We start from the raw sequence: 27,824 nt of genomic DNA, 5'->3' as shown, positions 1-27,824 counted from the left end.
AGCAGTATGTTCCCAGTTTCCAGCTGCCTGCAAAGACCATGAGTTCTGACTGACATGGTTGCTAGTTATGTGGGCACACTCAGAGCCCAGTCTAAAGTTAGAGAATTTGGAAAACAAGTCTTGGTTGATACAATATATCAGACGTATGCATATGTGCACATACACAGAAATTATGAAGGAAACATTTGTGCGTTTTTATTCTTAGGGATTGCAGGAATGAATTCAGCAGAGAACACAGTGGGAGTTCGACCCAGTTTAGCTGAAAGTCTGTCTAAAATGAAACTGCCGACATCATTCCCAGCTCTTGTTCTGATGATGCCTTTGAGTGAACAAAACCATACGTCAGTGAGGTAAAAACAGAAATCGATGGTGGGGTACAGCAGCTTGTTCTCATGAACCCTTCCTTGGGACAGAGACTGGGGTGAGTGGTTGTGGGAGGTTTGCATGGAAGCTGTGAAGTGAGATGAATAGAAAGGACTCATAAAAATGAAAGAGGGGGAGGGGGAGGGACTGGAGGACATGAACATGTGTGTGCTTGAGGACTCAGTGTGTGCCTGCCTATCGCCCCGTTAGTGATGCATTGCCTGAGAAGAGCCAGGTGGGCTCTCTGTCCACACACCTCTTCTGTCTGTCCACACTGTGCCTTAGGAGGGCAGAGGCTTGAAACATCGCTGCTCTTTATACTGGTCATTTCTTGATCCTGACTGGGCTGCTGGCTGCTGCAAACTGCGATACCCGCTGTGCCCCTTACCCCTTGCTCTGGTCTCACACACCAAGTCTTCCTCCAAAGTAACAAGGCAAGGGGGTCACTACATGGCTTCTTCTCCCCATGTTTGTTTGGGACATGTTTGGCCTAGAAGGCAAGAAATCCTGGTTGTAGTCTAAACTCTAAACTCTGCCACTCCCGTACAACCATAGGTAAGGCCAGTCCTTGTCTTTCTTGGCTTTAGGGTCCCAGGTGTGAGACAAATGTCAATAATTGATACTTCTCTTCTGTCATAAGAGCCAGAGAATGTACCACCTTGCTGATTCTGTACATTAAGATAATTGTGTTGGAAAGATGAAATAAACCAGGGATATTGACATTATTGTACACAGATAAAACAATCGAGAAATGTTCCTGCCTTACAGTGAATACAGGGGATCCTGAGGACTGTGACATTGGAATGTGGTTCACTGATTACCTCCCACACCTCTCTCCTTACAACTTCTTGTTATAGTTTGAACATAAGATATTCATAAACTCGGGTGCTTGAAACGTGGTTCCTGGTTGGTGGCCCCACCGTGGGTGGTTGTAGGTCCTTGAAGACGAGGGACCTAGGTAAAGGATGTAGTCTAGTTTACACTTGTTTGAGCATTTAATCTTTAAACAATTCTGATTTAAAGATGAGGAAACCGGACTCAAAGAAATGAATTTGCTCAGCATTGCATGGCTCGGAGGGTTTTGACCAAAGCCTGCCTCAGCCTTCAGATTGTTCTGTTTCCTGGGACACTTACATGAGAGCAAGCTGCCACACATCCTCACTCTACGGAACTGACTGCCACCAGGCTTTTCCTGCCACAGTGGACTATCTCCTCTTGAACCACAAGCCAACATAATCTTTCTTCCCTGAAGTTGCTTGTTGTCAGGTGTTGGTCATAGGAACTATGAATAATACGGGCATCTAATTTCTTTCCTTGAAAAAAAAAAAGACCTCATTGATCAGAGGAGATATCTGGTAAACCAAATAAGCCCTGCAAACATATCTGCAATACTGCCAGCTCATTGAATGGGTTTAAATTGAGCATCTGATGTGCAGAGGTCATCTGTGAGTCCAGAGGAAGAATGGGAAGCACAACAGACATAGACTTAAATGTGATCCACCCTCAAGGGACTCCGAATCAGCTCTTTTCATAGGGCCAGAGAACAGGAAGAGGCCCCAAACAAGAACACATCAAGTGTATGCCAGGCACCGAGCTAGTTTGTCTGAGAGCACCGTGTGTGTGTGTGTGTGTGTGTGTGTGTGTGTGTGTGTGTGTGTGCGCGCGCGCGCGTGTGCTTGCATACCACAAGAGCCTCTGATGCTGCTATGTCTGTTTCCCACCCCCCAGTACTTGGGTTACAAGTTTAAGTGCTGCTTCACCAAGGTATTTACAGGTGCTGGGGATTATACCCCAGGTCGTCATGCTTGCACAGCAAGTATTCTTGCCACTGTGTCACCCCAGCTCCTGCTTCTTAAAATGCAGGCATTTGTTGCTACAAACTTCCCCTCTATACTGCTTTGGCTGTGTCCATGGATTTGGGTAAACTGTTTCTATTTGTCTTGAATAAAGGAACTTAAAATTCTCCTTTTAAACATTGGTATTGACTCACTGATTAGTTTATACATGTTTTAACTTTTAACCTTTAAACAACTCAGATTTAAAGATGAGGAAATTGGAACTCAGAAAAATTAATTTCCTCAGGTTCCAGGGCTAGGAAATTATAGAGCCTTCATTTCTCCTTTGCTTGGCTTGCATTGCTGAGTCCCACAGGATGCTGTGAGCTCAGAGCTCAGCAAGTTGAAAGGAGCGGTACCTGCCCTTAGGGGAGTCTTTATGGGGAGCAGAAGACTGAAGGACAGACCACATTCAAATCTAGAAACAGAGTCAGAAGAGAGTAAAAGGAAGTCCCTTTTCAAGAGGGCAGCATTAGAGAGTCTATGCTTGCCTAAAAATCCAAACGACAGGATTTCAGATGTGTCGGGAGAGCGCTAGGGTGGAGGATATACGGGGACTGCCTTTGGTCACACAGCCATGTCCTTCTGAGCCAGCCAAGGCGACAGACAGCCTGAAAAGACCTCTGTGATATTCCTCAGAATGGAGGCATGTGTGGTCATTACCAGCCACACGGCAGGGTGTCCAGCTCCACCCAAGGAAATTAAGCTTGGAAGTTGGATCAGGACAGTGTTGAAGATATTAGCGGCTCATCCAGTGGCCCAGAGCAATTTATGAAAGTCCTAATTAGCAACAAAAAGAACATCTCCAGTTAGGAACACTTTGCACTCCAGCTGGCAGCAGGGAGTCCCTAACTGTCAAAAGCACCCCACCATGTCCTTCAAAGGAAAAGCTGAGGAACAAGGAATGAGGGTATCAACAGTGAACCACTTAGAGCAGTGGTTCTCAACCCATGGGTCACGACCCCCCAGGGGTCACATTGCAGATACACTGCTTATCAGATATTTACATTATGATTCATAACACTAGCAAAATTACAGTTATGAAGTAATAAAAATTTTATGGCTGGGGTCACCACAACATGAAGAGCTGTGCTAAAGGATGGCAGCATTGGAAGGTTGAGAACCACTGACTTAGAGGCAGGAAGTGGTCCATTCAACCCACTTCCCTTCACTGTTACCTTACTTACTTCAAGACTTGTGAGCATCAATGTGCTGGGTTAGTGTTGCCCAAAACTCTAGGGCTGAATTGTTGTGGAACCCTACAGCAATCTAATTGGAATTATCAATATAGAACATAGCTGTGGTCCCCTCAATTCATGTAAAATCTGGATAAACCTTTAAAACAATTACCACAAAACTGCCAAACAAAAGTGGGGGGTGTTCAGTGCATCCATCTGATTGAAATTATTTATTTTTATATATATATATATATATATATATATATATATATATATATATATATATATATGACAACTATCAGAAAAGCTTAAGTAACAGTATGACAAGGATCATGAACTAGCCTTAAGCCTTGGAGAGTCCCAGAAAATTTCATTGATTTGGTGACGATGTTAATATGTTATTGTTTGTGTGTGTGTGTGCACGTATTTGCATGTTCACACCTGTGGAGGGATGGGTTCGCGTGCACATGAGGTTGTACATGCACATTTGTAGGTATGTGTGTGAAGGTCAGAGTTCAACCTTAGTGTTCTTCAGGAGCAGTCCACATTGTATTTTGAGATAGGTTCTCTCATTGAGACCTGGAGATCTCCAACTAGGTTAGGGGGACTTATCACTGAGCTGCAGGCTCTGCATCTCTGTACTCCCACAGCACTGGGATCACAAGCTCATGCCACCATGACTGGATTTTTACATGAGCACTGGGGATTAAATTCAAATCCTATGCCTGCTCATCATGGACTTTATTGATGAGCCATCCCCCAGCCTTACTTATACAAATACATAAACAACAGAAATGTGTCATATCTTCCAAGTATTTTGTATATAAAATTTATGTACCTAAATATGGCATACTACAATAGAGTATACTTTATAAATAATGTATTAAAAACCTATGATGATATATTAATGTGATTATTAGTATTTTTATTTTCATTTATTTAGTGGACTTAGTGTGTACTGGGGACAAGTAATACATTTCTGAGTTTAAATGGAATTCCACAAATCTGAAAACAAAGCAAAGTGCAGACAAGTATAAACATTAAATATTTCTGGGGAAAAAAGTCCTGTTAGCGAAGGTGAGCTGGCTCTGTGGCCAGACTGTTTTATTTTTATTTATGTGTGTGTGTGTCTCTGTGTGAATATGTGCACATGCTTATGTGTGGCAGCAGCATCCAGAAGAGGGCATCAGATTTGTTGGACCTGGAATTACAGGTGGTTGTGCGCTGCAGAACATGCATGCTGGGAACCGAACTCAGGTCCTCTGCATGAGCAGCATTACCACTAAGCTATCTTTCCAGCCCAGTCAAGATGTTCTAGAGCAGTGGCTCCCAACCTTCCTGATGCTGTGACCCTTTAACCCAGTTCCTCATGCTGTGGTGACCCCAGCCACAACATTATTTCATTGCCACTTCATAACTATAATTTTGCTACTGCTATGAATCATAATGTAAATATATGTGTTTTCTGATGGTCTTTGGGGGTCATAACCCAAAGGTTGAGAACCACTATTTTAAAGGCGATAGGATCATAATGTATAAATAAACTTGGTTGAGTTTTTACATCTGTAATAATCTATAGAAGGTGTTGGCCACAGTATTGCTACTTGGGAGATGATAATTGTTAAATCTCAGGCCCTTCTCAAATGAAATCTTTTCTTTTTGAAGTCTGAGCCTCACTTTCCTATACCGCAAAGGCATAGATAAGATGCACTCCGGACACTCTATAGTGTTATTGGGGTATATATGATATACTTGGTATGATGCTGGGTCACCCACCAGGGGTTGAACAACAGCTCTCTTCCAGGTTCTAAGCACCATTTGCTCATGAATAATACGGACTCTCATTCCCATGATGCTTCTTTTGTCCTTGGTTTTCCTGAGAACGGAACCCATGGTCTGTGCATGTTTGTAAGTGTGCCCCCACCGTGCTACACCCCAAGCCCTTGCTTCCTTTCTGCTTGTTTCAGCATCCTCGGGGCTGGGATTGCAGGCATGTATCATCGGGTCTGGCCTCTCAATGTCTGGTTTACTAGCCTTTGAATAGCAGAGGGCTTGGCCTCTATAATATCCCTTGTCCCTCCAAATCCCAGAATCATGATGAAAATCACAAAGCTCATGAGCCATATAAGCACTAAGAGGTCCATGTTCACCTCCACTTTGAAGCTAGAAACGCCGTTCTTAATGTGCCAGGCTCAGTGAGCTTCTGTGGTCAATTATGTCACCTTTCAGGTTCCAAGGAGATACCAAGTGCCACAGAAATTTACTAGCTGCTGGGTGAGTGCATCACTGAGAAGCCTATGAACACTGGTCTGTTCTACTCTGTCTCTAAAATCTCACTGCTCTGTTTCTTTATGACTTATTCTTTCCATTTATTCTCATGAAAATCTAGTGTTTCATAGCTGTTTGATGAGTCTCTTGTCTATCCAAGATATCTAATAAAAGTGCCTATGTGTATAGTCTACATATTTTACATACATATTCATAGATGAATTTTTATAAATATGTTTCAATTTTAAATTTACATATTTAAATGTATACATTGTCAGCCACCTGTGAGTACCTTGAAGAAAAGAAGAAAAGACAATTACATCTTGTCTTGAATCAGCAGTGATATTCCTCAATAAATGTTCAGTGTTGGTACTGATGGGGCCATATGGCACTTAGGAGCTTTTTGACCTAGGAACTAAAGATCCTATGGTGCATCCCACTGACCCAAAGGGGACATGGACAGACAAGAGAAGGAAACCAAGGCCTAACTGGGATACTGTGCATCTCTAGACATAGATTAGTAGCTTTCTTCCTAGGGAGGTAACTGGTAGATTTTACGTAAGAGGTCTTCCTATAACCAAACACTTCACTCAGAGGTTATATTTACACAGCCCATTAGTAAATTTTTTTATACTTTTGACACTCATTAGACTCATAATCGTCCACTGGAGCTACTCTATAACAAGAGATAAACACTCCATTCTAAGGGATGAATAATAATTAGGTACTGCTTGGCACTGTGCTCTTTACAGGTCTAATTTTAGAGCATAATTAATCCTGCTGAAACTGCATAAGATAAGTGAAATATTTATGCAGCTGTGTTAATTCATGTATTTACTCCTAGAGAGACATTCAGAATTGGACAAGGCTTTCCGGGAAGATTATCTTAAGATGCCCCCTGGAGCAACGTCATTTTCTCTCCCATGTCTTTGCTTCCAGATGGCCTCTGAAGATGAAGCTGAAAAGATACATTTCCTAAGCCCAGCAGTGTAACTGGGAAAGCAATGAGCCAGGACATAAACTATCTATAAGAAGCCAATGCTCTATATGTAAGTATCTCCAGCCAGGGCATAAACTATCTATAACAACTCAATACTCTTATATGTGAGCATCTTGAAATGAGGCAGGGAAGATGGTCCCTGTTCAGCACCACAATGTGTTTCTGGGATGTAACCTAACTGCATTATTGCTAATATATCACTGACTGAAATGCACTGAACATGAGCATCATGCAAGGATGGTGATGGTGGATGAGGGAAAAGAACATGTTGAGAAGGTGAAAGATGGTGATGGTGGTGGTGGTAGAAATGAACATGATGAACGTGCAATTATAGTGATGCCGATGGTGATGATGATTATGGGAACCAATGGTCCCATGATGCTGGTGTTTCTGATACTAATTCTGGGGCTAGATGATAGTGGCAATGGGAATGATGATGTAGGTGTGGTGATAATTATTTGGAGGCTGATGATGTTGATGGTGGTAATGGTGGTGGTAATAATAATGAGGATGAAAATGTTGGTGATTATGCTGCTGGTGCTGATGCAATTAGAATTATGACAGTGGTGGTGGTGGTGATGATAATGATAGTGTTGCTGCTGGTGATGGTGTTATTGTTGGTGAAGATGGTAGGGGAGTAATGGTGGGGATGGTGACAGTGATAATGACGAGGACATTGGTGGTTGGTGATGCCAATGGTGTTTTTGTTAATGGTGGTGGTGGTGATGATGACGATGCTAAAGAAGAATATTTTGGTTTTAGTGACTGAGATGATTATATTATAAAAATGATGATGATGATCATAATGATGATAATAGAGAGAAGATGGGGTTGACAGCTTATATTTTTGAACCATATTATGCTGCAGATTCTGTGCTAAGCTAAGATCTTTACATATATCCCCTCATTTCATTTTCCATTCTTATGTAAATATATCTGTACCTATACACAAAGAGTAACTGAGGCTAAGAGAGGTAATTTCACAGAAGTATTTGTAAGAACAGCAAACACAGATTTAGTTCAGATATGCACTGAATCACTTCTTCCTGGAGTGCCTATTAACATCAAGTGTCCAATCAATCAACTTTGCCAGACATCTTAGAAAAATAAAAAGAACAGGACTCTTGCTTAACTGAATTCTTTCTAGACTAAATTCCCTGAAGTTGAGATATCACCACCTACCAGCAAGGGAAGTTCCAAGTCCCCTAAACTTCAGTTTCCATCTTTGTAAAACAGGATTTCAAGAGGTGCTTCTGAAGATAAACTAAAGAATATGTGTAGTGCATCGCCTACATTGATTGACATACCCTGTTTTCTAAAGATGTCAGCAGTTTCCTAGCAGACACTCCAAGAGTGACAACAACCATGAACAGGGCTAGAGTTAAAGCTTTCTCATTTGACAGACACCCATCACATTTAAACATTTCCTGTCAAATGAAATATACCCTGACACCAAGCATTCACCCATACATGTCTTTGTGCACTCAAGCTTTCATTGACCAATTGCCTGTTATGCTCAGGGTTCTATGGGGACGTGGTCAGCCTGTGAGGAGGAGTGGAAAAATTGTCACCAAACTTCCAGTGTCATCACAGTGTTCATCCCCTATCCTTTCTCTTCCCATAAAGAAATATACATCCAATATGTTGGGTTGGGGATTTGCCATCTGACTTGTTTTAGATAGGAGAATATTGGAAGACAACCAGGGAACCAAGCAGAAACATAACATGTCCCTACACAGCGAAGTGCTTCGCTTGTGAAGAAAATACCTTCTTCCAGGTGACTAGTAACAGCCTGCCTGAGGCCCATAACCAGCATGCACGTGGCAGAGGTCAGACTTGACTCATTGACTTCATCTCTATCAAACTCATCCAACCCTGAATCCAGGCTTGTCCACTCCATTTGAACTCCCATCAGAAGAGTAAAGGCATCTTGTTGTATGCCTCTGAGACCTCACAGCAACAGCTGACCAACATAGCCACAAATCACAGCTACACAGCAGAGAACATGCCCAGTGATCCGAGGAAGAAACAAATGCCCGGGAGGGAATCCTGAGACTCAGATGTCCTCATTTGAGAGGTAAATAGAAAACACATTTAGAATGTTTGATGGCCCTGTAAAAATTAAGGATTTAATTTTGTGAGCTAAGAAAGAAGGAAAACTACAAAGAACTGCAAACTCCATTCAAACCCACACCAACATGTGCATAAACCTTTGCTCATTTCAATATCGTGTTTGACTACAGCGGTTGCTTTATTTCATCCTCTCAGCTATACACAGCACGGCACAGTCTGTAATATGTCTGACTATAGCTCCATCCATTTTTGAGCGGGGCTTCTGTCCTGCACTCTGAGATTTTGTGTCTCGCACTGAGGGAATGCTAGCCTGTGCTCTATGCTGGCATTCTACTTTGCATCAGCCACCCAGATAGAAACTATGGCTCAGAGTGCAAGACAAGAAAAGCCGTCTCATCATGCTAAGAGATGTGGCAAGATTATCAGCTGCTGTGGTCAGATGTGAAATGCACACAATAGGTTCATGTATTTCAACCCTGGGTCCCCCATCTGGTAACTTGTTTGGAAAGGTTGTGGATCTGCTAGGAGGTGGCACTTCACTGCAGGATGTGAGCCACTGGAGCAAGGCTTGAGGTTCTACGGCTAAGCTCCACTTCCTGTTCACTCTCTGCTTCCTGTGTGTAGATGCAGTGTGCCCAGCCTCATAATCCTGCTGCCATGATGGGCCTTAAGCTGTTTATTGTCTGATGTTTGAACACACAGTGAGAAAAGTCATTAAAACACCAGTCGTACAGTGGATAAGGGCAGGCAGGAGGAAGCACACTGAGTCCCAGGTAACCCATGTGGCAGTGTGCCCCAGTCTCATTAGGTTGTAAACCTGTGTGAGGAGGAACTGTGGTTAGTTTGCATGGTGGGCGGCAGGAGAGTGGAATGCTGGTGGGAACCACGGGGTTCTTCCTTTTCTAGAGACTTCCTTTCCTTCATTCCTCCACGAGTTCCTTCATTCCTCCACAAGAAACTGAGAACCACTGAGGCAGTGGAACCTGACTTGCTCTGCAATCACTGCTGATAGGTCCAGAAAAGTCTTTTTTTAATCCAAACCCTATGAGGAATGCTTCTCTACTTTGAGATGTAGGGAACAGACATCAGGACTTAACTAGTGTGTTGGTTAATTCTAACTGCTAATTGGACACAGCCTAGAACCACCTGGGAAGAGGTTTTCGACTGAAGAATCGTCTTGATCATGTCTGTGTGGGGTTGTCATGACTGTTTATTAAGGTAGAAAGACTCACCCAAGAATGTGAGTACTAGTTCATGAATACAGTCCTGAGTTTGGTAAAGTGGAGAAAACTGGCTCAGTATAAGCAACCAGCAAGCCAGGATGGAATATCCTCTCGTTGCTCCTGACTGTGATGTAGCTAACTGCTGGAGCTCCTGCTTGGCTCCCCCAGTAATGAACTGTAATGTGGAATTGTGAGTCACATAAGCCTTCAACTGTGTTCTGAGACAGGAATTCTGGGAGGTGTTTGGATCATGAGAGCTGTGATCCAACCCATTCAAGCTCATCAACCAATTTACAGATTCCTAAGTTAATGGGCTACTGGGACATGATGGAAACCTTAAGGCACGAGGCCTGTCAGAAGTGGGTCACTGGAGACATGCCCTTGAAGGCTGAACATTGTCCTGCCCCACTGCCACATCTTGCTCATCACAGGCTTGGCAGCTTCCCTCTACCATAAGCTTTCCTCACAATGCACTGCTCCACCCCAGGCCTAAAAGCAACTGGGCCATAGACTAAAACCTGAGAAACCACAGGACAAAATACTCGTTTTCTCCTTTAAGTTGCTCAGCCTGGGTATTTTGTCATAGCCATGAGAAGCTGACTCACCCCGCAGCTGGGTTACGTAATGCTGTACAGCCACTGTCCCGAACCTAGCCTATACTTGGGGTCACACAAATCTGCATGCTGAAGTACAAGAGGCCTGCCTGGGTATTTTAAGGGATTTGTTGACATCCTTCATTCTGAGTCTCACCTTGTCAAGTACAAGGTTCCTCGGGGTCTTACTTACCATCACCAACGAACTGGAGCAGCGCCAGGTCGATCTGCCTCTTCCAGGGCGAGCCCTTCTGGAGGGCAATTCCATAGCCAGTGGTGGCAAAGATGTACCCGCTGCCAATGGTCACCAGTTTACAGCCTTCGTCCCGCCCGGCTTTGTAGTTCAAGACGGCCGCATCATAGATGAAAGCGTCCAGTTTCCTGAAACGACAAGACACCGGGGAGTCGTGGGGTGGCCAGGTGCCATCTCAGGGCCCTGCTCCCCAGCCGACTCCAGCACCTCACACAGTGGAGATGGTGACTCATGGTTGCTCCAGCCCCTTGTCATAAAAGGATCTATTTTTAATGAGGAGATAAAAGCCAAAACCTTTCCTTTTCAACTTACAAGAGGCAGCTAAATTAAGACACGAAGAATCCATATACCCAAGTGAGTAAACAGGCAGGTTTTTTGTTTGCTAAGTGTTTGTCCTTAGCACCTCCCAGCAGTGGGGAAATGGTGGCCCGTTTAAAAGGTTTGCTTCGGAACACCATGAACCACTAAAGGACAGCAGAACTAGGTGGTGGTATGCAAGCAGTGAAGAGGAATTAATCAGGAACGAGGCCTTTTTGTTTTAAAGACTTACATAAATACATTTGTGTTTGTGTTACAAAACCATTACACAGGAACATTTAAAAACTCAAACAATATAGAAAGGTATTAAGATAGGATTAAAATTATGTAAGTGATTAAATAAGTTACAAAATTCTATAACCCATAATCTGTAACTATGAGGTTATCTCTATCAGCATATTGATGGGTAGTCTTCTGGGGTTTGTATGTATTCTCTCTCTCTCTCTCTCTCTCTCTCTCTCTCTCTCTCTCTCTCTCTCTCACACACACACACACACACACACACACACACACACACACACACATTCAGGGGATAGGAAAACTTTTTATGTAAAGACAAGATGAACAGTTGAGGTTTTGTGAGTCATGTGTTCATGGATGCAACTGTAAATTTGCTGTGGTGGGGTGTTGTGGATTAATGGTCCCTCTTTCCATCAAAAAAATAATTTTGAAGTCCCAACTCTCAGTATATGGTCTGTTTTGAAATTCAGTCATTATGAATGTGACCAGATAAGATAAGGTCATACTGAATGGGCCCCTAATCCAGTATCGCACGTGCGTGCACGCACACACACACACACACACACACACACACACACACACACACTGGAGTTTGCATTATGTAAAGACTATAATTATGCAGCTAGGAACAATTGTACCTGTGAACAATGAGACCCCTAAAACAGACCTTTCTATCTCCTTCTCAGAGGCAGCACAGCCCTGCCAATACCCTGCTACCTAACTCTGAACCTTCGTAACTTTAGGACAGCAAATTTCTGTTGTTTAAGTCTGTTAGTTCAGGATACTTTGTCAGGGAAACCCAAGAAAGCACAGAGTTCCCAAACAATCCGATAATACAGCATGAACAAGCTCAGTTCTGTTCCACTGAAACTTCTTTACAAGACCTGGCTGTCCATCCAATGTAGTTTACCTCCTTTATTTCATCCCCCAAATGGATTACACCAAGGCACATCACAGAGTGCTTTCTTTTCTCACTTCACACATGCTAAGCACATCTCCATATCAATAAAAATAGTGTTTCTTCTAATAGGTTTATTTTTATTGCAATCCTGCATCTATGCTTTGATTTGCTCTGTAGATTTTTACATGGGGGCACATCTTTGGAATCTCCATGAAATTCAAAACTGAGTCATCAATTCAGAAGTCCTGTGTGACACCCCCACACTCACCATCTCCCAATGGCAAGCATCATGGCATCTTATGAATGATGTGGCTGAACCCAATGATTACCTAGGACCCAACTGGTGAGTGTGCACATAATTTCAACAATTTGAAGTTATCTGAAAGGGCCAAAACTATTGCCCTGGAGTGCAGGGATGGATGTTTCCACTCTAAAACAGGTGGAAAACTACATCAGAGATTATTCAACTTCCTGCCATGGTCTCTACTTCAGTCTCTTTCCCTAAGGAGAAAACATAAAACATTGATGCAAAGAAAAACAAGAGTGGCAGGAGAAGATGTAGCGGGCTGCATTCTCAGAGGCAGCTGCAGGAGGACTCCCTGTGGGAATACAAATTTGCAAGCTTTATAGTTATGTTCATCATTTCCATTTTCCCTGCTTTTGTTATGTTTTTTGTAATGATTATAGGTGAGGCAACCCTACAGGGCTTATCTAACTTACAGAAAGACTCCAGAACTTTTATCCCAAACACTAGGTATTAATCTCTGGTCTTGTCAAAAGGAATCAGAGCATCCAAGCATCAGCACCAGCATGAAGCTGGGTGTGGCCAGTGGTACAGGCAAACCAGAGCTGCCCAGAGAAGCAGGTGCAGCCTTTCTGCAAGGCCAGCTATCTGGGAACAGCTGGGATAATGGGTGGAGAGCTGCAAAAGACGTGAGGTCTCCAGAACTCACAGCAGTGGTGGCTTCTTGTGCAACCCTTGCATAAGACTGGCCTGCCAACATTCCATCACAAGGGGTGGGGATTTATATTCCTCAGTAGTGTAGTCACCAGCAAGTTGTTCGTGGTCAAGTACATGTCCCCAACCCACGCTCATGCAAGCAACCCTTATCAAATGCAGTAGGTCACAGGAAAAGGCATGAAAATAGGAGGTGGCTTGTTGGGAAGAAGAATGGGGTTCAGTAGGTGAGAGGGAAGGGAATAAGGAAGGATAATGGGGGATATAATTAAAGACTATATATGTATATATACATGCACATATATTAAAAATAAAGGAAAGATTCAAAGCCATTCATAGTGTAGGACTAGAGTACTGGATTAGTAGACAGAGCATATTTGAGTCCTAGGCTGTGCTTGGATGAAGATACAGCCTCAGGATGGATAGAGCATATTTGAGTCCTAGGCTGGGCTTGGATGAAGGCACAGCCTCAGGATGGATAGAGCATATTTGAGTCCTAGGCTGGGCTTGGATGAAGGCACAGCCTCAGGATGGATAGAGCATATTTGAGTCCTAGGTTGGGCTTGGATGAAGGCACAGCCTCGGGATGGGTAGAGCATATTTGAGTCCTAGGTTGGGCTTGGATGAAGGCACGGCCTCAGGAAAGCCACTTCTTCCCTTTGGATACTGGGCTCTTCAGCTATGGGGTGAGGGGGTCACGGTGTTCTGCTGCGATTCTGAGACATCCTAGGATTCTGTAAGCTGCGAGTCACCTCCTGTGACTATCAAAGGGTAGTTAGACATGGGATACTATATCTGTGGTATTTCTCCCCTTTGATAAAGCTGAGGTACTTGTAATGTCAATACTTCACATACCACAGTTGCCATGGAGATACTGAGAACCTTGGTTTTATAAAGACTTTCTGAGTCTCAGCAAACTCCCTCAGTTCCTCAAGAAATAACCATAAACACACATCTACAGACTTACATGTATACAGAACAGTCTAGCCTTCAGCCACCCTACTGGTATCTCTAGCATCTGTCATCTCACCATCCCCCTAACCCCCTCTAATACACTGTTGGGATGGAAATGAAAAGATAAGCTTGGCAATCATGCAAGAGTTGTCCAACAGCAGCTTCAGTTGGTGTTGTTAGGGACAGCCATAGAATTCTGCAAATCGGTTCCATATTTCATGACACATGTTCTGCTGAGCAACAGCCAGATGAAGAGATAGGGAAAAGGCAAGATGATTCATGGCAGGTATGTGGTTGGTCCTGACAAAAACATTTACACACTGGATGGCTGGAGGGGCCAAAGAAACATGTCTTCAGGGCTGTAGCCACAGGAAGCCACAGACGGGAGGATCCTGTTCTTCCTGGCCCACCTCTCTGTGTTCCTGGGGCCACAGCAAAACACAAGCAGTGCTAACATTTGAAACTGGGAGTGCATGAAGTAGATCTCTCTCTCTCTCTCTCTCTCTCTCTCTCTCTCTCTCTCTCTCTCTCTCTCTCTCTCTCTCTCTCCCCAGTGATCCCAGAGCACTAGGATCTAGACACACATGGACAGAGATGCCTGCATGTTCAAAACAATATCCTTGGGCTAAGGGAGATGGCTCAGTGGGTAAGAACACATTCTGTACAAACATAAAGACCCAAGTTTAAATCCCCAGCGGCACATAAAAATCCAGGTATGTCTACACAGGTACCTATAACCCCAGCACCGTAGGGAAGAGACAAGGATCACTGGAACCTGTTGCTGCCAACTTAGCTCCAGGCTCAGAGGAAGATCCTGTCTCGATGAAATAAGGTGGAGAGTAATAAACAGGACACACAAATGTCCTTCTCTGACTGATGCACATGCACAGCACACACAGGCTCATGCAAACAGCACACACATACACCACACACAATCTTTCTTGTATACAGCAAACAAAAGCAAGCCATTGTTTGCTCATAGCACTTGGCAGGCATCAATCCCATTGAGACATCATCATTGCCCAGGAGACAGATGACATCATTCCTGTTCTTTTTTATTTTGTCTTCAAGCATACAAGCTTCTGGAAAGCTAAGGCAGTCTCTGGTGCAACTGTGGTATTCCATACTCTATACCTCAACACTCTCCGGAAGAGTGCTGTCCATGGATGCTTTCTGCAGTGATGCAAATGTCTGCTTCTGCAGTCTCCTGTGGGTAGTGGCCTTTGAACTGCAGTTAATGCAGCCAGCCAAAGAACCGAGTTTGAAATTTCATTGAACTGCACTGATTTAGATACTAATAAAAATGGCTAAATGTGGCCGAGGGCTACAGGAATGGACAATATTCACCAGGTATCCTGTCATAGGTAAGGGGAAGGCTGGGGTAGCCAGACTCTGGGCTCTCCTCCTGGCTCACACTGCAAAAGTTTTATCTGTTATCTGTTTCCCATCAGAGACAGTGCTGTCGTTAGAAAGAAAAAAGAATTAAACTGCCGACGTGCTGGAAAGTGATCCTTGTGAGCTGGAAGCTTTGGAAGCTGCACCTGTATTTCTAAGGCTTGGGTTTTGTTTTGTTGTGGGTTGGGTTGGGTTTTTTTCTCTCTGCAAAAAGGAGCTGACAGTCTCTGCCCTCAGAGGGCTGTTGGGAACAAAGTGATGTTATGTAAGTTAAGTGTGCGCAATGGCCGGCTTATAGCAAATGCTTAAAATGCATAAACGCATTCAGTTAAATTCAGTTTATGGCTAAAGGCCCCACAAATTTTATACACCCTCTGTAATAAGTCCAGTTCCAAACACTTTGCCTGAATTGCCTTCTTTTATCTATTCCCATTATTATTTTTCTACTTATGTTTAAACAGACACTTTTTTTTAAAGGCTATGGCAGCCAAGGCAAGGATGAGTGAATCCTGTTGTGAGCATTTGCTAACTGTCTGGTTGAGAAGCTGAACTTGGCTGGACACCGTCACCCAGCTTCTAGTTGTCCAAAGCTGGATTTAGATTTCAGGGGATGCCAAGGCCACTGAGGCCCTAGGACTTAAAACTAGGTGGGTGCAGTTCTGTGTACTTCTTAGGAAATTCAAATTAGGATTTAACACTGTAAATCAAGCCAGATACAAAAAAAGGGCAAGGATGGGGCAGAGCACTAAGAGTTTAAAGACATCTGGTGCGTGATTCAGCTTTTGTCTGTTCCCCAGTAAATACCTAGCATGTACGTCTGGAGTTACCTGCATGGGACGCTCTTTCTGAATTTAATATATTCTAATCTGTTGGGTAGCTGGTTGCTGATGGGCACAGACTCCTGTTGGAAACAAAGGTTGATGAGGAGGAAGAGAGAGCACCTCGAGGAATCTGGTTGGCCCACAGACATTTGCGCTGTGACTGCAGGAGGCCAGAGTGATGAATCCAGCTGCAGATGGGTAACTGTCAGTGCTGAGCTCTGACCAGCACAGAGCAAAGGCCAGCCCTGGGGGCTCCATCCTTCAGAACTAAGCATCCACGTGAAAGCGCAGGCCTCGAAGGGAAGGGAATCTGACTACTTGTGTTCTCTACATCTTCAGGAGGAAATCATCCTCTCATCTATCCACCTTGAGCTGCGCAGGAGGAGGCTCAAAGGTCAGGGCCTGCCTTGGGTGGAGACAGAGTCCTATCTGGCACCCTAAGACCAATACCACCTGTTCTCAGAAACTCCATCCCTTTTTGTGGTAGATGAATTGACCTTGCTTCTTAACATGGAGGCTAAAACCCCAAACAACACACGCGCGCACGCACGCACGCACGCACGCACGCACGCACGCACGCAACACCAGACATCACAGAATCTGTAGATGCCATCGCTCTCTCTGTCACCAGCAGTCCTCAAGAAACACAAATGATTAGAAATGATGGTAATTCCAAAGAAGAGAGGGAACCAGACCTATGCAAGGAAGCACAGGTGAGGAGGCAATCTCAAGGGGACATGGAGCTACTTGAGCCTGCTGACTTCCTGCTGGGACTTTTGACAGCTCTGGAGAGCTTACAGCCTTCAGGCATGTAGATCTGACCTCATCACTTCAGGGGGTCCAAAATGCTTGTATCTATGCAATGCCCTTGCAAGGCCACTCTAGGCCCCAAACTATTTTTCAGAGAAGTTGATTCCCCATACTTGAGTGAAGACTGTACCCCATCATTGAGGCATGGGTCCTTTCTGGGAATGGGACTTGTGTTGCCAGGCAGCCTGATATTTCCTAATCAAAAGCTTCCGGTTTTAGCTCATCATCTTATGCATGTTTTCAGATGCTCTCTAGGGGTCTCAGCACATTTAAAGGCTAATTATATAGTTAAAGTTAATTATTCATTCATTAACATTCAAGAAGCCTCTAACAAGACAGTGACTTGTTCTGATGAATTAATAAAACTAGTGTGTGTGTGTGTGTGTGTGTGTGTGTGTGTGTGTGTTGGAGAACTAGTCTCAAGTGTTATGAAAACAGAAATGTCTCTATGATGATAACTGAATGCATTTTAGTTCGTGCCAAAGCTTTGCTAGGGAGATGGCTCAGTGGGTAAAACACTTGCTCTGCAAGCATGAGGATCTGAGTTCAAATTCCCAGAATCCATGGGAAATCTGGACACAGTATTCATGCCTGCAATTCTAGTGTTCCTATATCAAGTTGATAGGTAGATACAAGAAAGTCTCTAGATGTTCATGAGTCAGATATCCTGGTGTATGTAGTGGCACACACACACACACACACACACACACACACACACACACACACACACTGCACCAGGCTATTTCACACATTTAGGCAACTGTGGATTAGTGCACACCTCTCACATTCCTCTTCACAGCTCTGACGAGGAGGCCTCATCACAGGACCCCTCTGAGCCTTGGCTTGGCCTTCTGTAAGATGGGCAAATGACCCTTCTCCTGCAGTGCTGGGTGTTGGATAGATAAAAATGGAAAAGAAGGTGCTTTGTAATTGCAGATCTTGATGAACCTTGGGGGATTGGGAATGTTAATTTTGTATGAGAAGAGAAGGGTGTATGGATCATGAGCAAGCACCAGACACAGGGCAGAGGGCATGTGTGGTTCCCAGAAGGTACTCCTGAGGCTTGACAACCTTTGCACATGTTTACTAGGAATAAGACAGTCAATCTATACCCACCCTCAACCAGACTGGTCTACAGCTGGCTTTAAGAAAGTAGCTTAGGCTCACAGTTGTCCAAATATTTTTTTAAACATTTATTTATTTATCTATCTATTTATTTATTTGTTTGTTTTGTGTGTGTATGTGTGTGTGTGCTTACATTATACACCCACATGTGTGTTATGGAACCCATATGGAGATCAAAGTACAATTTTCAGGAGTGAGTTCTCTCCTTCTAACATATGGGTTTCAGGCATGAAAACCAGACAGGTGCCATTACCCACTCAGCCATTTTGCAGGTCCCAGGCTCACACTTTTAAAAAAATTACATGTATATTTATTTGTGTGTGTGTGTGCGTGCGTGCGTGTGTGTGTGTGTGTGTGTGTGTGTGTGTGTGTGTGTGTGTGTGTACTTGTGCATGTAGGTGCCTGCTGAAGACAGACTAGGTCTTTGGATCTGGATCTGGAGTTAAAGGCAGTTATGAGGCACTCAACATTGGTGATAAGAACAGATTCCCCATCCTCTAGAAGAGCAAGCATTCTTAATCACCATGGTATCTCTCTAGCTCCAGGCTCACATTTTTGACTTTGAGTTTGTGAATGCAAACATTGAAATCAGAATTATACTGACATTGATTAATTTTATAGTAATCCATTAAGCTGACTTAACTCCTAGCTCAATATCTTGCATGGCATAGTCACATTGTCCCTGTCCCCTTTTTTATTTCGGAAACTGTTTTCACTGGAGTCAATTCTGTCTAAATTTTATGAAGATTTGATTCATTGATCAACTTTTGGAGCACAACAAATTCAACTAATTTATGATTCCTGCCATTTGGGATTTTTCTTTTGTAGTTATTATTTTCACCAAGTGCAATTCTCTTGAGTCAAAATTGTGCAGAAATACAAAATTAGCGAAGAAGATTCCAGTCGTCTATGGATTTTTAATCAATAACGAATTTCATCCTGTGTGCTTTTCGCTACTGTCAGTTTAATTGGTGTTGATTATTCCTACCAAGAACATGCACTGTGAGCTGGAAACAAAAAGACACATGCTTAATATTTATTCTTACTGTGAAGATTCTGAGTAAATTTGTAAGACAGACAAGAATGGTAGAGAAGTGGAGAGGGTTTGAGAGGAGGAACAGATGCCAAGAAAAATAGGGAGAGAGATGGGAGCGCAAGAAAGAGAAAATCAGGAAAAGAGGCAGAAAGAGAAAGAACTTCAAGCACCCGGAGGAATGAGGTAGAGAGCAGATAGTAAGGCTCCAAGAGAGGCAGAAAAGAGAGGCAATGGGATGGGAGGGAGGAGGGAAATGGTGGGAGCGAGGCTACAAGGTGGCTGTGCCCTTGGCCGCAACTTCAGACACAGGAAAGGACTGAAATGATAGACGATCGCTGCTTTCATTCCATTTCATTTACTTTGGACCCAAGTTGATTGCATCCAAAGGGTGGTGATATCATAGAATAGTGTTTGGAGTTTTCACAGAAGGGAATTGAAACCCACAATTCTCCACTCAAGAAGATGTACAGAGCCTGTATTTCCAGACCCACCCACTGCAGACCACTGCAAGTCCCTGTACGGAGCCGGCATAGGGCTTCCCACACACAGGGGACTCTGGAGGAACAGGCTCGGTCACAAGCTGGGGGAGACAGGCCAGTCTGTGTCTCACAAAGCCTTGATTCCCCATCTGACCAGAAGGGTTTCACGATCCTTCTTGTGTGTTTATAGTAGGGTGAGATAACAGCTGTAGACCTTCCTGTGAAGGAGGACACTCCTCAAATGCCACTCTTTCTCCTCACCAGAGCTCAGACCGTTCCTTCTGGACGGTCATTCTCATGAGGAGTTCCTTGTTACACTTCTCAGTGGTTGAAATTGGAGCTCATCATTCTGATACCAAGAAACAATGTCCTTGTTCAGACTTTCCTAGAATGGTCACTTCCTGATGGACACCATGTTCTTTGCCTGAATATTCCAATAATTTCCATTCATATCCTATGGAGGGGACAAGTTAAACAGCTGTTTTGTTTAGAAAAAGAAAAACCTTTCAGATATATTTATTTTACGTTATGTGTATGGTTGTTTTGCATGTGTGTACCTGGTGTCTGTGGAGGTCAGAAGAGGGCATTAATCTCCTGGGACTGGAAATGTGGTTGTGAGCCATCATGTGGGTACTAGGGACTGATGCCAAGTCCTCTCCAAGAGTCACAAGTCCTCTTAATTGCTGAGCCATCTCTCCAACTCCTGAATAGCATGTCTTCTAAAGATGTGTTTGCTTTAATGTGAGTACCTGCATGTATGTCTGCATGTCATGTGAGTGCCAGGTGGCTTCAAAGCCAAGAATGGGTGTCAGATGCCCTGGAAGTGGAGTTAACAGGTGGCTGTGAGCCACCATATGGATGCTGAAACCAAATTAGGTCCTCTACAAGAACAACAATGCTCTTAACTACTGTGCCATCTCCCCAGCCCCCAAATAGCATTTTATGAGTGGGAAAGGTAGAGTTTGAGAGGCAAATTAAGTTGTGTAAGATGTCCCAGCTGAGTTTTAGCAGAGAACACATTTGAGTCTAGGAAGCTAAGTCCCAAACACCCCATTACAATGTAGAAATGATGGGATATGAAGACTTTGTCGGGTTCCAGGACTGAAACACAAGGAATCTGTACAACCATAAAACACAAAAATCAAAGTAAGATTCTAAGTCAGTCACATTCTAGAACATGTGGGACTCAGTGCCAATAGCTTCCCTAAGTCAGAGTATCTAATTCTCCAAGGAATTACAGGTCATGCGATCTCACAGATATGGGGAATGGGGTCAGAGAGGTGTCAAAAGGCACACAGTGAACAAGTTAACTAGACCCAGGCTGTGAGACTGAGTCTTTCTCACTGAGTCTACAATCTACCATGAAGTCAGAAAGAAGGCAAATTAACAAACCAATGAGTTGACCATAGGAGACTTGAAGTTTCAAGAAAGTCTGACTGTTTTGACTGAGGAATTCTATTTACAACTTGCAGAAAGAAACTGAGGATTCATTAAGAAGTTTAACATAGATGCCCGGACTACTAGCCCTCAGCTTACCAGAGAAGTTCCAGCTTGAGTCAACTATGGTGCATAAATATGGGGTTTCCCAGCAGCCCTAAAGAGTGAAGGCAAAAACACCTACAGATCTGGAAGCTCATCAAAACATTATAATTGAAAATTTTAACCTACTGCATATAGTTGGATAGCATGTGCAGAAATAAATATTGTAATTACAGATGAAGGTATAAATAGATGCAAAAATATACAGCAAAGGTCTAAGAGAAATGGACTATACATCAAATCAATGATTATCCAGCCAGGGCTGGTTTGATGTTGGCGTGTGGTCAATGGGATATTTATTCATCTCTAGGTATTTTTTCATTTTTGCTCTGAGAATATTTTTATAATGAGAAGCAGAAAGCGTGATAGTCCAGGGCAAAGCTCCTAGAACTAGTTCACTTCAATTCTGAAGTTTACTGGTTCTGTTCCTGAGCACATAAATTTACCAGTGATTAGCTGTCTGTACAGCAGACATGCTAATCAGCACAAACTCAACAAAAGGTAGCTATGAAGAATCCAGGGGGAGTAATAACTAAAGTGTGTGTGTTATACTCCAACATGAATTGAGAGCTACCTAAGCAACTACAGGTGGGAGGCACAAGAAACCAGCCAGCACAATGGCCACCTAGGTGTGGGGCTCCCTCGCAAGGTATAACACTAGACACATGTGCATTGTGCCTTCCTGTGGGATGCAACCCCATTCCCTACAGTGCATCTGCAGACGGGACTTGAGCAGTGCATGTACCCAGGCATCCAAGGATATTCTTCTCTGCAAGTGCTGACACTGGAAATCTGCAGGGAGGAGGTGCTGCAAGAGTCCCACTGTGGTTGGTGACTTTCATATGATGAACAGTGTCAGCAGGTGCTAAACAGGGTCTTTGAAGATGTTAGTAACTGAGGATCTTGACATAAACATTACCTAGGGTATATACCTTAGGGTATATATGTCCAACGGTCTCAGCTTTATAAGAAAAGATACGCAGGGAAAGAAGCCCATGTGGACATGAAGTCATAGGAGAGAGAGGCAGCTACAAGCCAAGGGAACCAGGAGCCCCCAGAAGCAGAAGCTGGAAGTGAGGAAGTATTCTCCACCAGAGACCCTGGAAGGAGCATGTCCCCATCTTCATCTTGACTTTGGACTTCTGGCATCTAGAACCAAGAGAATGCATTTCTAGTTGAGAAAGCCAGCATTCTGTGGCAGGTGCTTGTGGGTGCCCTCAGACATCACTGCAGTAGGGGGCAATGTCACTCTCCACCTACATTTCTTGTCTCTTGTTGTTTTGAGATAGAGCCTCAATATGTAGCCAAGAACGGCTGCAAATTCATGATCCTCCTGCATCTGCCTCTCAGGTGCTGAGATAACAAGCCACGGTTTTGATCACAGGTGTGTCACAGTGCCCAGCACCTACCTGCAGTTCTCTACAGGTGGGGCTTGTCTGCCTTTGCAGTTGGGACAAGGGCTCCCTTTGAGATGCAGATGAAGTCTTACAATGTGTGCTAGATGATTTTACAGCCTGAGCCAGCCCCACCAGTGGAAGACTCACTCCTCCAAAGCCTTATGAGTCAAGACCATCTAAGGTTGACACTTAGATGCTGTGATCATTAGTACCTGATGAGTGGAAGCCTGTTTGTAAGCTGTTGGAAGAAAGGAGCCTGTTACTAAGACACAGATGGTCAAGAGCACACAGATTCTCTGCTCCTGCTCCTACACCTTATAATAAGCGGGTCTGACCTGTTTCAGCATTGTCCCCTTCTCAAGTCAAAAAGAGGGACAGCCCGTTGTGGGTCAGACTCTGAATGCTGGCTCTACCTTGAGTAGGTCCTTGTGCAGGTTGCTGCTTATTCCTAGCCCTCGTCCCTTCTGCAAAATGGAGAGGTTGCATATCCAGCACAATGGAAAGGCAAAGAAGCAGTTGCAGATTTGAAGTTCCTATGTGGACTCAGTAAATAGTGATGGGAGACACACCCAAAGAATACAGAATCTGGGCTGGGACAGCGGCTCAGTCAGTCAAGTACATGACTTGCAAACAAGAGGACCTGAGTTCATCCTCCGAACCCAACAGCCTTATAATCGCAGTGCTGAGGAGTCAGAGACAGGCAGACAGAACTTGGTGAGTTCTAAGCCAGTGAGAGACCCTGTCTCAAAAAAACATGGTGGCCAGCGGTTTGAGGAAGAAAACCCAAGGTTGACCTCTGGCCTCCACACCTATGTGTACACACATGTGTACAAGCCTGCACATATGCACATATATGCTTAAAAATAAGAATATAAAATCTTCTAGGGAGTTCTGGCTTCTTTGAGTTTCTCAAGAGAAACCACACTGTGTATGGCTCTACTCTTAAGGAATACAGTTTCCTCTCTGGAGTGTTTGTCTTTTCTATCACAACAGAAGCAGAAATATTCTTGAAAATAGCAATACAAATTTCAAAGGAGGAATAGACATGTTGAAATGAGAACTTGTACAAACTTTGCACTGGTTTTATATAACACTGGGCAATTAGAGGCACCCTGGCTGTGCGTTGTCGCAGAGATGGTCACCGCGTTACTGTATTTAAGCTGTGACTCAAAGCATTGGCTCTGGAGCAATACTTATGTACCCTAGAAACCCTGTTCCATCATTCCGTTCCTGTGTCTTCTGTTCCAGAATAGAAGGTGGAAATGATGGCAGCCATGGCCACAGTGTAGACAAAAGGTTTAAATAAGATTATGCTGATCAAGCCACCCAAACAGGACCTTCCCAGAGGTCAATGCCCAATAAATGTTACCCGTTGGTAAGAAATACCTCACTTACTTCCCAAACAATTCAAAATACAATAAAAAGAGCTTCAAATGGGTGGATAAAGCAATTTGAGTCGAGCCCATTCAGATGTGGAACAGTATCAAGGCTTCAAGGAAGCCAGGGACCATTTACACTACACACTCTCACAATTGCTGAAGGACAATCACAGATCGAGCTGTGCATTTTCAAGTCATAGCCCAAGCACAAAGCCAACCATTATTAGTTGCAAGATACATGTTGTCCATAGAAAAAAGTCTGACTTAAATGGAAAACAAAACAAAACAAAACAAAACCAAGGCTGTTAATGGTACAGAATCTGAGAGATGACACAAAATGACATTCTCAGCAGACTGCCCTGCAAGATGGCTGTTAGCAAACTTTTCAAAAGTAACCATTTCACTCGTGTGTGTGTGTGTGCATGTGTGCATGCGTGCGTGCGTGCGTGCGTGTGTGCATGCGCACGTGTGTGCACGTGCACAGGTATAACATGGAGCCAGAGGACAGCCTCAGGAATTCCACCTAGCTCCTTTGGCCTGGGGCTCATCAAGTAGACTATCAAGGCTGGCTAGCCAGTGAGCCTCAGGGGTCCGCCTGTCTCCACCTCCCAGTGCATGCCACTATGCCCAGCTTTGTATGTGAGTTCTGGGTATGAGCTTAGTTCCTCACACTTGCAGGGCAAGCACTGACTGAACTGTCTCCTCAGCCCTCTGTCAACATTTTTCTGCATTTTCCTTTAGTCTGCTTTCTTCCTCTTCCTGTCCCTCTGTCTCCATCTCTGAGTTTACAGAACTGTGAATGTACTTCTTTCAGTGTCTCCCCCACCTCCAGTTTTCCTATTTTTAACACTTTTCATGGAGGGCCTTGAAAATCTTTTAATATTGTTTTTTATGGAGTATAACAAGAAGTCATTCCAAGGACAAAAAGAAGAAAGATGTCTCTGCTTTCTTGAGTTTTTATTAAGGAAAAACAACCCTAACCGTATGATGTGGTACCAATTATTTTTGAGCTGTATTTGCAGTGTGGGGGTGGATCTCAGAAACCAGGTCATTGTCGATCTGCTTTTCTCTGGAGATGACGCGATCCCATTTAGAACAGCTCGCTGAGCGCTGATGTCTACGCCCGCTTTCGAACTCAGCAGCTGAAAATGAACCACGCGTGCTTGATTCTGTCTGATAAAATATAGCAAATAAGCCCCACTCAGATGGTATCCTTGAAAGAACTTGCTTGGCATAGCAACCATCCTGACACCCCACATCTACCTTTCTCTCTGTCTTTCCTGTGTTGCTGGACCAGTTTCTTTAGAGAGTAGAAATAAGGATGCTGTGTTTTTTATCAGCTCTGATGTCATCACATGATGAGTTACATAAGACATATATATTATACAGGACCATACAACTCCACTTATCAATCCTGCCTTGAACTCTAATCCTATCTATCCAACTCTCTAGCCAGGATTGCAAGTGGGAGGCGAGCCTGAGCCCTGTGCTTAATAATTCTGCAATACAGTGATTCTGCTAAACAGCTCATTGTACCATCTGTTCATCTCTGTGATCTTCATGTTCTTCATCTTCTGAGGAGAATAAAGTGGTACCTAGCTCAGAGCACTGAGAGTTGAGTGGGGTTATGCCACTCACTCAGGGCTGCAGCTCATAAACTGTAACATCAGTAGGATGCAGGTGGCGTAAAGGTGACGGTGTTGGTCAAAGATACTGCCAGCTTAATGTATTCAGACCCAAAGTCACAATCCCCCACATCTCCAATCACCTTTGAGAACCGGTGTGAAAGACTAAAGATCAGTGCCCGCTTTGCAGTGAAGATGTTTCTGCCCTTGCAAGGATGTGAGATCACAGTTCTGTTTTTTTTAACAGGCATATCATGAAGAAAAACCTGAGACTTAGGGGAATGACTCAGTATGTGCTGAACAAGCAAAGGACCTGAGTTCAATCCCCAGCATTCAGTGTGATGGTGTGTCCTTGTAGCCTCAGTTCTGAGGAAGCACGGACAGGAGAATCTCTAGGGCTCACAGGCCAGCCCAATTAGCTGAATCAGCTGAGCAGGGATGAGAGACCAGCTCTCAAAAACAAGAAGTATGGTACCTGGGCGGGGGGGGGGGGGGGGGGGGGGGGGGGGGATGCCTGAGGATGCTCTCAGCCTCCACACGGGAGTGTACACTTGCATACCTATGCACATGTACACACATCTGCACATATAATCTCACATCTGCAGGGAGGATCAACCTGAGCTTTGTAGATAAATGTTCATGCAAAAAGATGTATTTCCTTAATGCTTAAAAATTGTGTAACAAAGATATTGCCGCCGACAACGGTGGTGGCGCACGCCTTTAATCCCAGCACTCGGGAGGCAGAGGCAGGTGGATCTCTGTGAGTTCAGGTCCAGCCTGGGTTACAGAGTGACATCCAAGACAGGCACCAAAACTACGCAGAGAACCCCTGTCTTGAAAAAACAAAACAAAACAAAACAAAAAACAAACAAAAAAAGATATTGTCAACATAACTGAAATGTAAAATTTAGCCCACAAAATGGAAGAACATATTTTCAAATCATGTGTGTGACAAGACATTAATATATGAATATGCAAAAGATAAAGAGAACCCCTAAAACTCAATAACTAAAACACAGAAAAAGTGGGCAAATTACTTTTCAGAGAAGGTATACAAATGGCCAGTGACCACTCAGCTCAACATCACTAATCCTTATAAATACTCACACTACTAACAAGGAACAAACAGGCATTGGAAAGAAAGTAGGGAAACTGGGACTCGTGTATAAAATACCAGAACATCTTACTGGGACTTGTGTATAAAATACCAGAACATCTTACAGACGAGGGAGAAAAGAACAATGGATCTTCAAACATTTAAAAATGAAATTGTATATTTTAAGTAATTTTAAAATATTTTTGAGATTATAATATAATTATACCATTTCCCCTTCTTTTTCCTCCCTCCAAATCCTACCATTTACATTCTCATCACTTTCAAATTCATAGTTTTTTCTTCAATTGTTGTTATACACACACACACACACACACACACACACACACACACATACACACACACATTCCTAAATATATAAATACACATTTTATGACACAGTAATTCTACTTCTATAGATATACCAAAATAACCCATTCTGGGGACTCAAAGAGACATTTGCATACCTATGCTCACGCTGCATTATCCAAACCAGCTGAAAGGCAAGGGCAGTGACATGGGTCTATCAAAAGATGAATACAGGAGAAGCATGTGTATAAAAACAATTGAATATTATCCAGCCTTTAAGAAGGATATAAAAATAAATATATACTATAATATAAATTGACCTTGAGGACATTGTGCTCAGTGAAATAAAATAAGTACATGCGCATGTGCGAGCACACACACACACACACAGACACAGCACACACACACACACACACACACACACACACACACACACACACACACACACACACACTGTTCAATTCTATTTAAACAAGAGGCTCGCAGTGGTCAAAATCATAAAGATAAGAAATAGGATGGTGGTTACCAGAGACAGAGGAGGGAGAACAGAATTTGTGTTTTTAGGACACTGAGTTTGAAGCTTAGAAAGTGAAGAGTGAGCTTTAGCTGTCAACTTGATACAACACAGAATCATTTGAGAAGAGAGTTTCAATCAGGGA

General features: G+C 43.6%; 1 protein-coding gene and 1 long non-coding RNA gene across 3 annotated transcripts in view; one reads left to right on the top strand and one right to left on the bottom strand.

Moving 5' to 3' along the window:
• Nucleotides 1–27,824, bottom strand: part of Grin2a (glutamate ionotropic receptor NMDA type subunit 2A) — a 422,636-nt gene that overhangs the window by 28,521 nt on the left and 366,291 nt on the right. For both annotated transcript variants that reach the window (XM_059270019.1, XM_059270020.1), the window contains exon 10: nucleotides 10,727–10,914. In XM_059270019.1, coding sequence (XP_059126002.1) covers nucleotides 10,727–10,914 — 188 coding nt within the window. The remainder of the gene's footprint in view (nucleotides 1–10,726; nucleotides 10,915–27,824) is intronic.
• LOC131916631 (uncharacterized) lies at nucleotides 218–12,582 on the top strand. Its single transcript, XR_009380577.1, has 3 exons — nucleotides 218–350; nucleotides 6,584–6,693; nucleotides 12,423–12,582. It is a non-coding gene; the product is annotated as an uncharacterized LOC131916631 (long non-coding RNA).

Source organism: Peromyscus eremicus, chromosome 8a (assembly GCF_949786415.1).
Source record: "Peromyscus eremicus chromosome 8a, PerEre_H2_v1, whole genome shotgun sequence".
In the NCBI taxonomy this organism is placed as follows: Eukaryota; Metazoa; Chordata; class Mammalia; order Rodentia; family Cricetidae; genus Peromyscus; species Peromyscus eremicus.
Note: the sequence above shows the minus strand (reverse complement) of the source record. Positions and strands in the feature narration are given on the sequence as shown.